Source organism: Tachypleus tridentatus, chromosome 8, assembly GCF_004210375.1.
Source record: "Tachypleus tridentatus isolate NWPU-2018 chromosome 8, ASM421037v1, whole genome shotgun sequence".
NCBI classification, from domain to species: domain Eukaryota; kingdom Metazoa; phylum Arthropoda; class Merostomata; order Xiphosura; family Limulidae; genus Tachypleus; species Tachypleus tridentatus.
Genome location: NC_134832.1, coordinates 80,074,672 through 80,089,382, shown reverse-complemented (window position 1 = coordinate 80,089,382; position 14,711 = coordinate 80,074,672). Strand labels below are relative to the sequence as shown.

Here is a 14,711-nt window from a genome sequence, read left to right as displayed (position 1 = left end):
TTCCTAAATAATTGAGTAAGCATGAACAGAATTGAATTATATTATTAAATATACAATAATGTAAAGAGTATACAAGTTTTTCTTTTGTTTTTAGGTGTTTTCACTATGTACTAAAACTGTTGTTGCAAGTTGACCCAAGTGAACAAGAAACAAAGCCTGGAGACCAGATTTCTAATGGGATGTTTTGCTACCCATCTGTAACATCTGATGGCCTTCCACCTCCATCTGCTCATCAGCTTTTACAGCCACTTATATGCATCCTCCCTTTCCCTTCATATTTTCCAATCTTTTATTCATACCTTTGCCAAATTAACATATATTTTAGTATTTTAGATTCCTCTGCTGCTCTTTCTGCTTTTTCAGAGATGGATGATAAAGAAATACAGTCATCAGCTGAAGCTGTTATTATCCTAACTGCAAAGATATTACCAACTCTTCTTCCAAAGTTAAATCCAGAGGGTCTTGATATACTGGCACCATATTTGCAGGAAATATTTGAAGGATCAAAAACTTCTCTTTTAGCTTCTTGGCACTTGTTTAGCATCATTGCTCAAGAACTTGGACCTCGACAGACTATCCAGAAACTCTTACCAACTTTGACTCGACTCTTTGACCCTGATGTTCCATCTCAAAAACATTTGAAACTATACCATCGGTCCTACCTGCTGCAGCTGATTGTTAGGCTTGGACTCCAAACATTTTTGGGACATTTTACAACTGTACTTATTGAAGCCATTGGAGGATATCGAGACTTCTGTTCTGGTGAAACTCAAAGGTTAGAAGAATGAACACACATGCAAACTGTAAAGTAAACCTTTTGAGTTATTAACACACTCTACAGGACACATGATTTGTTTTTCATTGTGCAGTATATTTATAATTGTGTAAAGAAATCTGTTAACTTTTTGTGTTTATTTGTTTTTTTCTTAAATAAATATGAAATTATTTAACCTACTACCATGATATTTTAGTGAATATTGGTTAGTTATTCTTGGTGATTTTAGTAAGTTTATTTAAATATTTGGGATTTATCCAATTTTCTACAACTTGCTTGCACAAGCATGGTTTCCTCGACCTTTTTGTATAATCTTGAAATAATAAACGGTGTTAAATTGAATGCATATTTAAAAACATTTTTAAGAACAATTTATGGCCTGTAGAAAAGTTAGCCTTGTGTATTTTGATGTTAAAATATCGTCATTAAGATATCATCCATGCAAGACATAGAAGTTTATAAATATAACAATACCAAGTCTTGTGACCTGTGTATTGGTTGTAATTCATGCAAGACTTTTAGTGGAGTTAAAGACACCTTAAACAGATATCTACTGGACTTTGTAATTATTTACTAAATTATAATTGTTATTTTATCATATTTTCAAAAATTCTGTCTCTAATATTTGTTAGTCAATCCCATTTTGCAGTTTTTTATTTTTCCCATAATACTACATTTTATGTACATGTTCCATATCCAAATTTCTTTTTTGTATATATCTATCATGCTCTGTCAAATGACTAACAAATAGTTACTTTAAAATATATCTTATTTACTCATTTATATTGAATAAAGAATTTTTAGGTAACATTTAAATACAACTTAGTGAACAGGAAATTTGGAATTTATAAAATTAATCTAACTATAGAATTATTTATCTTTAGAATGCGAGGTGTTGATGTACCTGATATTGTCACTAGAAAGGGTTCACACCTTAGTTCTCCAGAACTAGAACAGCTTGTTCCAGACACTCTTGTGTGTTATGAGACAGGATTAGTGCAAGAAGAACCTCTGTCACCTTATGATGATGATTCATCTCAAACAGAAAGCCACCCTCATGAAATGAAAAACAATGGAAATGCTACTGATGCAGAACCTGAGATCTTTATCTTAGATAATCCTAATGAAGATCAAGAGAATGAACAGTCTAAGGTATTAACTTTTTTAAATGTCAATTGGTGCAGATTATTTTTATCTTTATTTTCAAAAATATTTATGTATATTCTTCATAGATGTATGTGACAGAGTGGAAGATGAGATTTAACAGAGTTGATTTTGTTAAATGAGATTTCATTTGTTTGGTAAGTTAACATTCTCTTGTTTACTTCCTCAAGCATGTTATTGAAGTCGTGATTATGTTCAATTCTTTTTCTTTATTCTTTCCTTTGAAGATGTAGTGGTAATGTTTTTTTTTTCTTAATACCTGGCTTTCTTAAATTAAAAGGGGGGGGGTAGTATTCTGTGGAAAATTTCCTATAAACGGAGAATAATACTAGACTATGTAAACTAACTCTTAAGTAGAAGATGAATGCACTACCACCACTACATCTTCAATTGCAAAAATGTACAAAAAAAAGGCACAGAACATGAACTATGGTTGTTTAGGAGGTAGAATATATGCTTAATAGTCACATAGAACTTTGTTTATATTGCATTGTGTGTGTGTGTGTGTGTGCAGCATTTGTAGACACAAGATGCATAATATCATATTTTAAAAATTACTTGCCAAAATGAACGTCTACATACGTGAGTTTCAATTGTTATACCTAATTTTGCACATTTTTGGTTTTAATTACCCTCAAGTTAAAATATAAAAATAACTTTCATAAAATAATGCAGTATTGTTTAGTATAATTATCATAAGCTACTAAGTGAAAGAAAATGTTAAACAAAAATTACAAAAACAAAATATATAAGAAAAAAACAAACAAACTAGGTTTAGCTTTTGAATTTTTATAATTATTCTGAATATATTAAGTTCAATCAATAAAATTAGTGTACTATTTGTTAACACTTCTACGAAAAGTGGGGCCTAATAGGCCCCAGAGCAACTTGAAAGGTTATTAATATTAGGCTAATAATTTTGTATTTAAATGAAATTGCCATTTAAATCCATTAATGAATGGATTAACGAGATTCCCACTGTCCCTATCTACTATCTAGCGAAACCACAGCCAGGGGAACGGGCTTGGAGAAATCAGGACTAGAAACGTCTTTTCGTAGGAGTGTTAAATTATTTCCTAAACTTATCTACCAGGAGTTCCAAATTTAGAAATGAAAGTCTTGAAAGACATACTAATGCTACTTTGCAATTAAAACTCTTCCAGTTATTTAAAAAATAGTAACTTTGTTCACATTGTCGGAAACTAATATTTATTAATAATGTGGAATTTATAGGTATAACTTAGTCTTTTTGTCTGCTGTAAATACTAAATGATTAAAGTGTTTTGTCCACATATGTTCAAAACTTTTAAAAAAAAAAACACATCTTCTCTTTCCTTCTTTTGTACAGAAAATTAAGAGTATTCACAGGTTTTTTATTATGTTGTTTTTAGTTGTACCTAAGGTGTACAGTTGCAAAAATTATTTAATATAAATAATGCAGTGAATTTTTCCCTTTTCTAGTGTTATCCTGAGATTCATGAAACATTTGAAGATTCTGGAGAAAGTACAGAGAATGGTGTTAGTGGATATATTAATAAGGAACTAGAAAACTGGGAACCGGAAGACAATCTAGAACAAGACGAAAGTGGGAAAGAACAACTAGATGGTGATGATGCCACAAGTGGAGAAGCTGATGCTCAGAATCAAACTCTGTTATCAAAAGTAGAATTGGAAGACAAGTTATCAGGTTATTCATCTTCAGTACCAAATTTACCTTCCACTTTTTGTCATTGGCCACCAGAAGAAACTCTGGGAGATGACAAGAAAACACCACCTAGTGAAAGCTTTGAAGTGGAAGGTTTGGTCTCTTCAGAACCAAAAGAAACTACACCAACCAAGAAGTTTTCCCCCTGTTTAAGGGTAACTGACAGTTTACAAGACAAACCTCGACCATTACCACCACAATATAACATTTCTGATGTGGCTACTGAGAGTGTGATGTGGTTAGCACACCGTCTTGGACCAGTACTTACAGCCAAGTATTTAACTCGAACTTGTTAAGAATGCTAACCTTGTGTTATGTTGGACCAGAGCAATTAACATCTGTGGAAAAATTGGGAAAAGAAGGTAGGTGCAAATGTACTTTAAAATTTAATATTTGTAGTTTTGGGTTTAAGTAACATGTAAACTTGTGGAAAGTGACCAAGGCAGCTTAAATAAATCATTTATATTATAATATCGAATCTGTCACATTTTATTTTAACTTAATTGTTAAAATTATTATAATTCAGTTCTTTAATTTCTGCTTTAGATATACAATCACAAAATCTCACTATCAGTAAAAAATGGGTTCTTGGGGATGAGAGTGCTTACAATGTGCTGGAATGTCTTTCTGCAACTGCAGCATTGTATGGAGAACACTTCATTATTCTGCAGTACCTTCCTCATGTTGCAGACTTGGTAAGCAGTGTAACAAAGTAAATTATTTCTTAAATGAAGTTGTTTTTTACATGAGTATTGCATTCTTCCACCTATATATATTATGTCAAATATTTAATTTTGTTCAGATTAAGTTAAGTTATCACTTTTCTTTCTGTCTGGATCTGTTTTTTAAAATGATCCATTTCTGATATTTCCTTCTGGTTTTTTTCATTCACACATATGCTATATAAGCTGAATTAGTCCTGTGAGAAAAGAATAAAACAAAAAAAGAAGTTTCTCTAAAAAGGTTTTGGTCACTTTTTTTTTTTCATAGTGTTTTGATGTTTAAGTGTATATTGGTATTAAAAATATAAAATTTTGAATAACTTAATATTAATGAAAATCAAATGGCAAAGTAACTATGAAATATCAAGACTTCTTCCACAACAAATGCATTAACTTAATCATTTTTCAGGTCATGAACAGTCTACTGGAAAGATATATAAATTAATAAAAACGATCAACATTTGGATGATTTGCAGATGTCATTCATAAAATCACTTTAACATTAATCAGTAGTATGCATTCTGCTCTCCATTGGAAGAATCTTGGCACTTTCAGCATCAATCATGTATTTCCTCCAATTTGAGTCCTATTCTAACTTTTATATGGTCACATTTTTCTTTGGGGCATAAAATTTTTACTTATTTTTTGTGTTCTGTTGGCTCCTGGGTTTTTGTAACTTTCCCTTTTTGATTTAGTCAGTTCTTTTCAACCTTTATAACTTTGTGATCTTGTTTCTTGAAATTTTATTTATCCATGTAGGCTTATCTAGTTTCTGTTTATCTTCAAGTAACTAAAATATGTAAGAAAGAGAGATGACTGTAAACATTCATCATTTGTTGTATACCAACCTGGGAAACCAGTATGACTGAAGATTGGTAGATTAGCTACCACAGGAATGTTATGACTCTGCAATAACCCAAGAATGACTCAAATTTGGAAAAAGATCTAACATTTAAAGCATAGAAGTAAATTTGAAGTATTGGTTTGTTTTAATGGAACATTGTATACCAAATATAATTAAAGAAAACAGTGTATGAAATGTACTGTGATTTGCTTAATTGTTAATTTTCTTACAATATTAAGATATTTCTCTAATTTTTAGATAAAGTTATGTTAGGCTATAATATCTCATGGTAAACATTTTTTGTAAACACATTACTTCTAAGGCAGCCCTTAACAATGGCTCTCCAGGGAGAGCATAACATCAAACATTCATTTTTTGACAATGAAAAGTAAATATGTAAAATTATTATTTAATTCAAACCTGATATCTTAAATGACTACTGCCTAGTTAGTTTACTGTTTAATGATAATATCTACTTGGACTTTACTTAGTTTTTATTTATCTTAAAAGCAAATGAAAATAACTGTAATAAAAGCAGGGATGAAATTTTCAAACAAAAGTAGTTGTATTCAGTTGTGTGAAGTGGATCTGTTTTTGTAAAGAGAGAAAAACCTATGTTTTTAAAGAAAAGTCCTGTGTAGTCAATAACAAAAAGGACCCAAGTAAGTACTGTATTTCCTACTCCCCATATGTATTCTTTTATTATTCTAAAAGTAATTAGAATGTAAAAACTGGAAACATTTTAAGATTAGATAAGATAGAATAAAGAATAATATTTTTCACAAATTACACTCGAAGCAATTTATTATGCATTATCTGATTTGACACTGTAATGTGAACTGCATGTTTGCCATGTGATTTACAACTTGTGTGTCACAAATATTAGTTAGACATACTTCAAAAGGCAATAATACAAAAAAAAATTAAGTGTAAATAGATGTATACTGTCACAAGCTTCAACTTATTCAAGATAAACAAATGTTTTGTTAGTGTAAAATAATTCTTTGATTTATTTCTTATATGGTTACGAGGTTGGTCAAATTAACTGACCTTGCATGTAGTTGTGGTACCAAAAATAGCAGATAAAATATAAAGATTTACTGAAAAATAAAACCTTTTTTGAAATTTTTTAGGAGGTTTTAGAGACTATGCAAATAAAATTTTACAATTTTCATATGAAGAAAGTTACTTTTATCTTAATTGTTCCAAGTGCAAAGTAACTTTCATGTTAACACTGATTCCATATAATCATGGAGAAGTTTTATAAAAATACTTCATTAAAAATTCTGATTCTTCTTTTTGAATACAAAAAGTTTAATATTTGCTGAAAGTTTGTCAAATTTTCTGAAGATAAATGAAGTACTTTTAAAGTTTATTGCATGTATAATAACATAACCATGATTTGAATTTAAGACCAAATAATTATAATACTAATGGTATTTCAAAATATTTTACTCCAGTATGTTAGATATCACACATTCATTTTATAACATTTTATTTAGTGTAATTTCCAAACAATAATTAAATTTGCACAGATCTCAAAGCTCCATCTATAAACAATGTACTTGCTGGCTTTTTTAGAATTTTTGTGCCCATTCCAATACATAGGTTTCTCACTCTGCAACTATCATCCGTTGTAAACAGAATTAGTCAAGTCTCATTTCTCATCATTTGTCTTCTTTGTCTGAAGCTTCAGTAGTACAAGCCACTGTTCACATGCTGTGAGGTCATAAAATTTAAACTAGTTAAACAGCTTTAATAACAGCTTCAAGAAAAGTTTAAAATGCCATACTGCTTACTTTCAGCCTTTTAAGGTTTAGAATATGGTAGCAATGGCAAGATATTCTAGCTATACAAATATTTACTCATTGAATATTGTTAAGGTTATTTAAATTGATAAAACCATAACCCTTTTTTATTTTAAAACTTCTTGAACCTGTGTTTTTCTGCCATCATGATTAAGATTGTAATATTAAAACAATACACATAAATAAAAAATTTAATTTATTAAAAGCAAAGTATATTCATTAGGTATAAATTGATTTTTCAGTAAGAATATTGTAAACAACAGTTCTGCTACCTAGCATCATTTGACATTATTATATTTATGGCCTCTCTTATCCATATCTTCAGCTTCCTGTTAAGTATGTTTATGCACTTGTTAAAGTTTCTTAGATTCTTTCATATCTCATTCTTATAACATTATCTAATTTTATACCAGCTCAAGAACCTTAATTCTTTTCCTCAGCTCAGATGCACCACACTAGACTTTAAGAACTGTTTTCCACTTCACATACTTTTACTCATTGAAGAGGTTAAGAATTAAGAAGAAAAAACTTTCCTTTAGTTCTTGTGGTAGTAGTAATCTTTGTGGATATAATATGCCTGGTACTTTTCATTACTTGCTTTTTTCGTAATAAGAATGATGTGATGTTTTAAAAACAGGTGGCTCATCATTGTTTGACTTCCTTAACTATTCCAAATAAATAAGAATCAACAGATTATACTCAAGGGAAATTTCCATTTTTTCCAATGATCAAGTTTCTTTTTAAATGTTGTACATTATCATGGGAATAGAAGTAGAATTTTTATGGGGTTCTTCTAAGAAATCATATCCACTTTCAGTGGCTAGCTCTTATTTACTGATAGTTGGAAATATAAGATCATGGCTATAACTTAAGTTTATACTAATAAACTTGATGCCATCCTCTTTCACTTGGTTATCTTCACTCAGCATCTGTCTTCATTCTTTTAAGAATGATAAAGGTCTCCTTGCTTCCTGTGGTTGTTTTCTCATGTGTTTGGGAATTTTAGTTATTTTAAATTATGGATAACATGTTAATTTAATATTATAATTTTTAGAATGAACTTCAAGTATTTTTCCATGCCATATGATTAATCATGCTTTTTTCCTTATACCAGGGAGATCTCATAAGATAAAAAGATAAAATTTGTCTTAGATATAGACTTTCATGGAAGTATTATAAATGTTAGCTGGTGCATTTTAGTAAGGGTGAATAATTGTTTTTAAAACATTTCATAGTACAGTGAATAACTGTTTTCAAAAATTAGAGAACTAAGTAAACTAAACTTAATTAAAAAATTAATTTGCTGAGAAAAAAAGATGTATAGTAAATATGTACTATTTATGTTTTTGCAGATACAAATTTTATGACTTAATTTGTGTGTTCAAAGTTTTTTGACAGGATAATGGTCACTCTTATATTTCTATAATTTAATTTCAATACATGCAGAAAACCTTTAAAATGAAATAATTAATTGCTGCATCCCTTTTATCATAAGTAAAATGTACCGACTGCCATTTACTATGGCACTAAAATGTTGCAGAAACTTCTGATGTTAGTTCAACCAGCAGTATCCATAAATAAAAGGCATAACACTAGTTATTTAAACTGAAGTTGAATGAGAATCCACATGTCATTGTTACTAACATAAAATGGCAGAAAGTTGAGAGAGAATGATGGAAAATGACTGTAAAGTTTATATTTTCCCAGATATTCAAAACAATAACTACTAGTTATGGTAAAGGTAAATATTTATTAGACATTCACTTTAGAATAGAAAAAAATCAACTTTAAATAGCTAACTTTTAAATCACTGCATCAGTACCTTCATTGTATTTATTGAAAAATAACACGGTATTCATTAAAATTAGGATGCGAGTTAATATTTATAATCTCAGTATATTTACAACAAAACTAAAATTTAAATATGTTTAAGGAATCCTGAAAATTGTTAATTTAACCATATTTTTGCCACAAAGAAATATCAGATAAACTGCAACTTTCACAAAATTTCTTAAACAAAATTTAACTTCTTTTTAAAAGATGGTTGAAATATTTGAAATTAGTTCAACTGAATATGTTAATAATTTCTGATCATTTTTTGTAACTGTATTTAGTACGTAATTTGAAAGTGATTCAATATTTTCAGCGTGAAAAGTATTAGGTGTATTACAGTGTTACTAAAATGTAAAGTTGAAGTGCATAGTTTCAGAGTAATAATGTGGTATTGTATACCTATTCATAACTTGCACAAATGGTTTTTGTACTTTACTACATATATGGATAGTTTGATTATAGTATTCTCAGGTACATGATTATCTTTTAGGAAACATTAGTACCTTTAATAATGAGAAAGATGACTCAAAACATTATGCAGAGTGAAAACCAGTTATTTGACCTAAACAGAAGAAACAAAATACGTTGTAAATCACAATAATCTTTATATCTCAGAATGGCTGATATGGGTATTAACACTTATTGATGAGCAGTAATCTTCATTTACAATACAAGTTTTAATACATTATCTGTGACAAGAGACAGCACTTCTTTTACTGTTAAGGGTATCTTATTCTAAATGAAAACATAGATTATAACATATACACAAAATAATATCCCTCTCAGAACACAGGTTACGCGTGTTGCTTATCATTCCATAAGTGAACATAAGTTTTGAAATGTTGCTAGATATATTGGAAATAATGTGAAAACTAGGTTTCTAACAATGAAATCTGTAAGAAAGATCCAAAATATCCAAGTTGAACATCCTTTGACTGGGCATAACTAATAAACAAAATAATGTTCGTATATAGGAAAATTATCTTTATGCAATGTGAGGGGTCTAAGCATTCTATAGGTATATATATGCCTGAGAAATTTCTAAATTAAGACAAAGAAAATATGGTACTTTTCTGAGAACTACATTTTCCCCCTTTCCTGTCTTTAGGTCATTCTAAGCCTTTAACTTAAAACATTTACCTTTTTTTAACACATTTTTGTATTTTTATCAGACATGTTCCTGCAGTACCTTATTTCTTATACGACAAGACATTAGACAAATAAAACCTTTTTAAGAAAATTCAAATTACAATGATAAGTTACAATTTTAAAACAAATTATTCTTGCATTATGCGAGTATAAGTAGTTCATGCCATAGAATGAGTGAAACTTCTGGAAGTTCTTATCAAAGACAGGATAGCCAGGAATGTCAGTATTTTAATCATGCATATCAAGAAGTCAAGATGGAAAAGTAAATTGTCATAAAGATTTTGAATGATCAGAAAGATGGCCAGAAGTGGAGGTTCTGAATTTTGATAGCTCAGTCATATCTATCAACTATTGTTCTATTCTAGTGCCATTTCTGTAGGTTTACTTGCACGTGCAGTATATTACCTGTGGATGATGTGATCCACAATAATTTGTTAGGGTCATGCACCTAACCAGCCTACAGCCAGCCAGGCTGTCCATCAGGTTTTATCCTTGAAATTGAAAGCTGCCTGTAATATACCCATGTTTCTTCCATGTAAATAAACATAACTTAATAACCATGTGCAACTAGCACACAAAATAAGGTAACATAGAAGTAGTCCTTCTGATGGGACAGTGCAGTGTTAAGTCTTCATATTTGCAACAGTAAAATCAGGGCTTCAATTCCTCTTTTGGACCCAGCAAATAGCCTGATATGATTTCGGTATAAGAAACGCAAGTACCTCCAACACCTGAAAGTCTGCAAGCATTCTGAAATTACTTATCTGGTTTATATTTAAAAAATGTTAAATATAATAATTTCTATTGTGACCTAAATAAGAGAAAATATGGTACTTAAAAAAAAAAAATACCATAGCACAAACAAGTCTTTTGATAATGTTTGTGAGGTATTAGTTTTTCAGTTTGCTTATGGGTGTATATATGGGTTATATAGCTCACTATTTCCAAACTGCTAGTATTAAAACAATTTACTATAACTACATATATTGGATTATGATTTATTTATTTAAAGAAAGAAAGAAAATAGTAAGCTTTACAGCTGATTTGTTGAAATTCTCAACTGAAACTATTGCCTGTCTTATCAAATGGACACAAGATCATGAAATATGTTGATTACTTCCCATCCTTTACTTTTAAGTTCCAATTATGTATATAAAGATTTACAAAAGTACTTCATTTGTATCTCACAAGTCAAAAAATACTCTAATTGAAAAATTTGATTATGCTTTTAGTTATCTTTCAGTTTCTTTTCTTTTCCGAGGTTTGTCTCTGTAAACGAAGACTTTCAGAAACTTTGGAAGCTGGCCTAATCGGTGCTATGGCTTTGGTAGTACACATTATTCCTTATCTATCTGACTCTGTATTAATGGACCAACTGCAGGTAAAGAACATTTATATTAACTGTTTGTAAGGCATTTTGTTCCAGTTTTACATGCAACATAAAAAGTGTGTAACAATGTGAATAAGTGCAGTTGATAGGTAACAAACTAATATTTAAAATGAATGGAATTTTTACAGAAAATACTTGTATTTTGTATTGTTTGGTTGAACAATTTAAGAGCTTTAACTTTACCTAGTCTTTGACAATATTTCATCAATAACTTAGAAAACAGGAAAGATTAACTCAAAGTAAGAGGGACACTTGTTATGCTTTACAATTTGAAATAGCCTGAAACTGAGTTAAATAACTAACAATATGAATTCAGAAGTTAATTAAATCTCTGCATATCAAATTTATATTTGCTAACAAGATTGATACATAGTTTTCCTTTTTGATGCAAATATATTTTAATATAGAAACAATGCCACAATTTACAATCATGGTTATTAAAAGTAATGTACAAAATATTGTTGGTAAGTTTATAAAAATTGTCTTTTTGCTAATCCAGAACTTCCTTTATCTTATTGACAGTTCACAATGAGCAAATTAACTGCAAGTTGATGTAGATACAATTTGCTTAATGAGGAGTTAGGTCTGTAGTCTTTCTTCATAATGTTTTTTGTTGTTGTTGTTTTTCCCTTCCACTAATAAGTTATCTAATGTTTTTATAAAAATGATTGTATAATGTGAATCTGCTATACTTCAAATGTTTGAAATCTATAAATGTTACTGGTCAAATATCTCAAGTTCCTGAATTAATATGTGTTAATCTGTGCTATGGCTTCTGAGATTTAAAGTACAAACTGTAGCAAACCAATAATACAGAATGTTGATTCTTACACTTGGGAATCTTCTGCAACTTTAGTGAATAGGCAGGAATTTTACAATGTGGACTTAAAAATATATGTTATCTACATTTCTAAATATAAATTCAACAAACATCAATATTAGAATAGGTATATAAGAGTAAACCTATCACACCACCCTCCTTATACAAGTAAAGATTGGCATTAGACAATTTTAACTAAGATACATAAATTGACAACAATACATTAAACATAATACATTATTAAAGAATAGTACAAATGCAATAGCCATGACTATACAACACGATCAATACAAATGACCTTATGATCATGAAACTACATAGCACATTTGAAGTGCATCAGCACAAATGTTATCAACCCCCTTTGATATGGAATATCTTCAAATCACACTCTTGTAATGATGAACTCCAATTTAGCATGCTTGTTTTTCCCTTTTTGATTCAAAAATATCAACAGTAGGTTGTTGTGATGTAGATCCATAAACATTGAAATGTTGTAAAGCTAAACTAAAGCCAATGTTTCTTTTTCCACAGTAGAATAATTCTTTTGGTGACAAACGTTTTAGAAAAAAATAAAGCAGGGTGTTCAATACCTTTTTTATCTGGTTGTAATAGAATAATGCCAACAGCATAATTGCTGGTATTAACAGCTAATGCAAAAGGCTTACCAAAATTTGCTACTATCAATACAGGGTAATAGCACAATAAAGAATTGACCATTTCTAAAGCAGATTGACATATTTCAGACCACTTGAACTTTTGATTTTTCTTCAGTAACTTTGTTAATGATACAGTGATGTGGGCAAAATGTTTACAAAACTTCTTGTAATAATCAGCCATTCCCAAAAAAATCTCATCAAACTGTACTTGTTGGTAGGAGTTGAATAATTTACAATACAACCAACTTTCACACAATTGAAGAGTTCTTTAAAAACTGGGATAGGTTTCAAAGGAGCAAGGGGAATTTTCTGGTTAAGTTTTCTGACCAACTGATAAGTATGAGAAGTTTTACAAAACTGAGAAACACCTTGCCTAAATTTTGGCCAAGGTATCTCAGTTTTTTTTATCATATGCCTTGTTCACACTTAAATGACTTCCCATGGGGTATTTATGGGTAAGTCTGTATTTCATAACAATATGCTTTGTAAACAATGATTTAATAAACTGCAGTTTAGTCCTCTGAAACTGAAACATCTGGTGATCTCCATATCTACATATGGACACCCTTTTTGGGAGTGAATATTTATAGTGAAGAGACCTGCAAACCCTTTTCTTGCTCAGTGATCCATTTACTTTTAGGAAATGGAATTTCATCAGGTGAACCAGATCCTTCATGTCCATCATTGTTACTTACCGAAGAATTGTCAGTAGGACAATTATCCACAAGATTCCAGTCATATTTTTAAAAAATCCGAGACAAATGTATAATATTGTTTTCTGAATACATGTCTATCACTTGTTATTATCTTAATTTCTTAACCTGAAAATTAAAGGAAATTAATTGGGATTCTCCTCAAGAAAAGCATCACCCTTAGATGAAATGGTGATCAGCTCACTAACCATCTTGTGTTCAGCAACAACTTTTCCTCCAGTCAAATTGTTTCCCAACAGTAATGTTACATCCTTAATTGGCAGAGCAGGTCTTACTCCAACCACAGCTGTTCCCAAAACTTGGTCTGATGCTAAATAAATGTTATAATGAGGAACATTAACAATGCTGCCCTCAATACCCTGTGCAATAAGACTCATCAGTGATAGAACTTGAATCTAAAGACCATATACCTTCTAACAACAACAACTGAGTCGGCCAAGTATTGTATAGAATAAAAATGACAAAATATAGTACCAACCCCATATCCAAAGACCACAGAACCAACAGGCATAAAAGGTCTAAATTCCTCCCTGACCAAATCAGTAACCAAATTGACAACATTGGTGATGAAGTGAAACCATGTCTATATGAGGACATGAATGTGCTGAGTTTTGTCTTTCTTTTTCTTTTGCAAACACCTACAATTATAGACACAAGGCTTTTTTACAAAAATGTCATACTGGCCTTGTTGGTTTTGATGGAGTTTTATCTTATCTAGTTCAAAACCAGAGGAAGTGAATTTTATAGAATCCACAACTTTAGAGGATTGAACAGATACAAGATTTTGTTGATGGTAGGAATTTTTTTTAAGAAAAATTAAATTGTTTTGTGTATTAAAATAATCCATCAGAAAGAGCAGCTACTTCCTGTAGTGTTTTAACTTTCTTTTCATCCAAGTAAGTTTTGAGGATTTAACTTGTACAATGTTTTAAATTTCTCACATATTTGTCATAGTTTATCAAAACTGTTGCCAATATGTATAGAATTACAATATTGATCAAAATAAACCTATGATTTTTTTCCATGCAAGTTTTATTATTGTGCTTGCAATAACCTTAACTTGTGGTGATAAGCCTCTAGTAATAACTTGTAAGCTCTGAAAATAGTTGCTTTAACCTTATCATAGTCCATA

General features: G+C 30.1%; 1 protein-coding gene across 1 annotated transcript in view; it reads left to right on the top strand.

The window, feature by feature from the left end:
- Wdr81 (WD repeat domain 81) overlaps window positions 1-14,711 on the top strand; it is a 78,017-nt gene that overhangs the window by 45,071 nt on the left and 18,235 nt on the right. Inside the window, 6 exon segments of the mRNA XM_076449732.1 lie at window positions 95-775; window positions 1,660-1,927; window positions 3,401-3,926; window positions 3,929-4,006; window positions 4,191-4,339; window positions 11,262-11,381. Of these exon segments, the coding sequence (XP_076305847.1) occupies window positions 95-775; window positions 1,660-1,927; window positions 3,401-3,926; window positions 3,929-4,006; window positions 4,191-4,339; window positions 11,262-11,381 (1,822 nt within the window).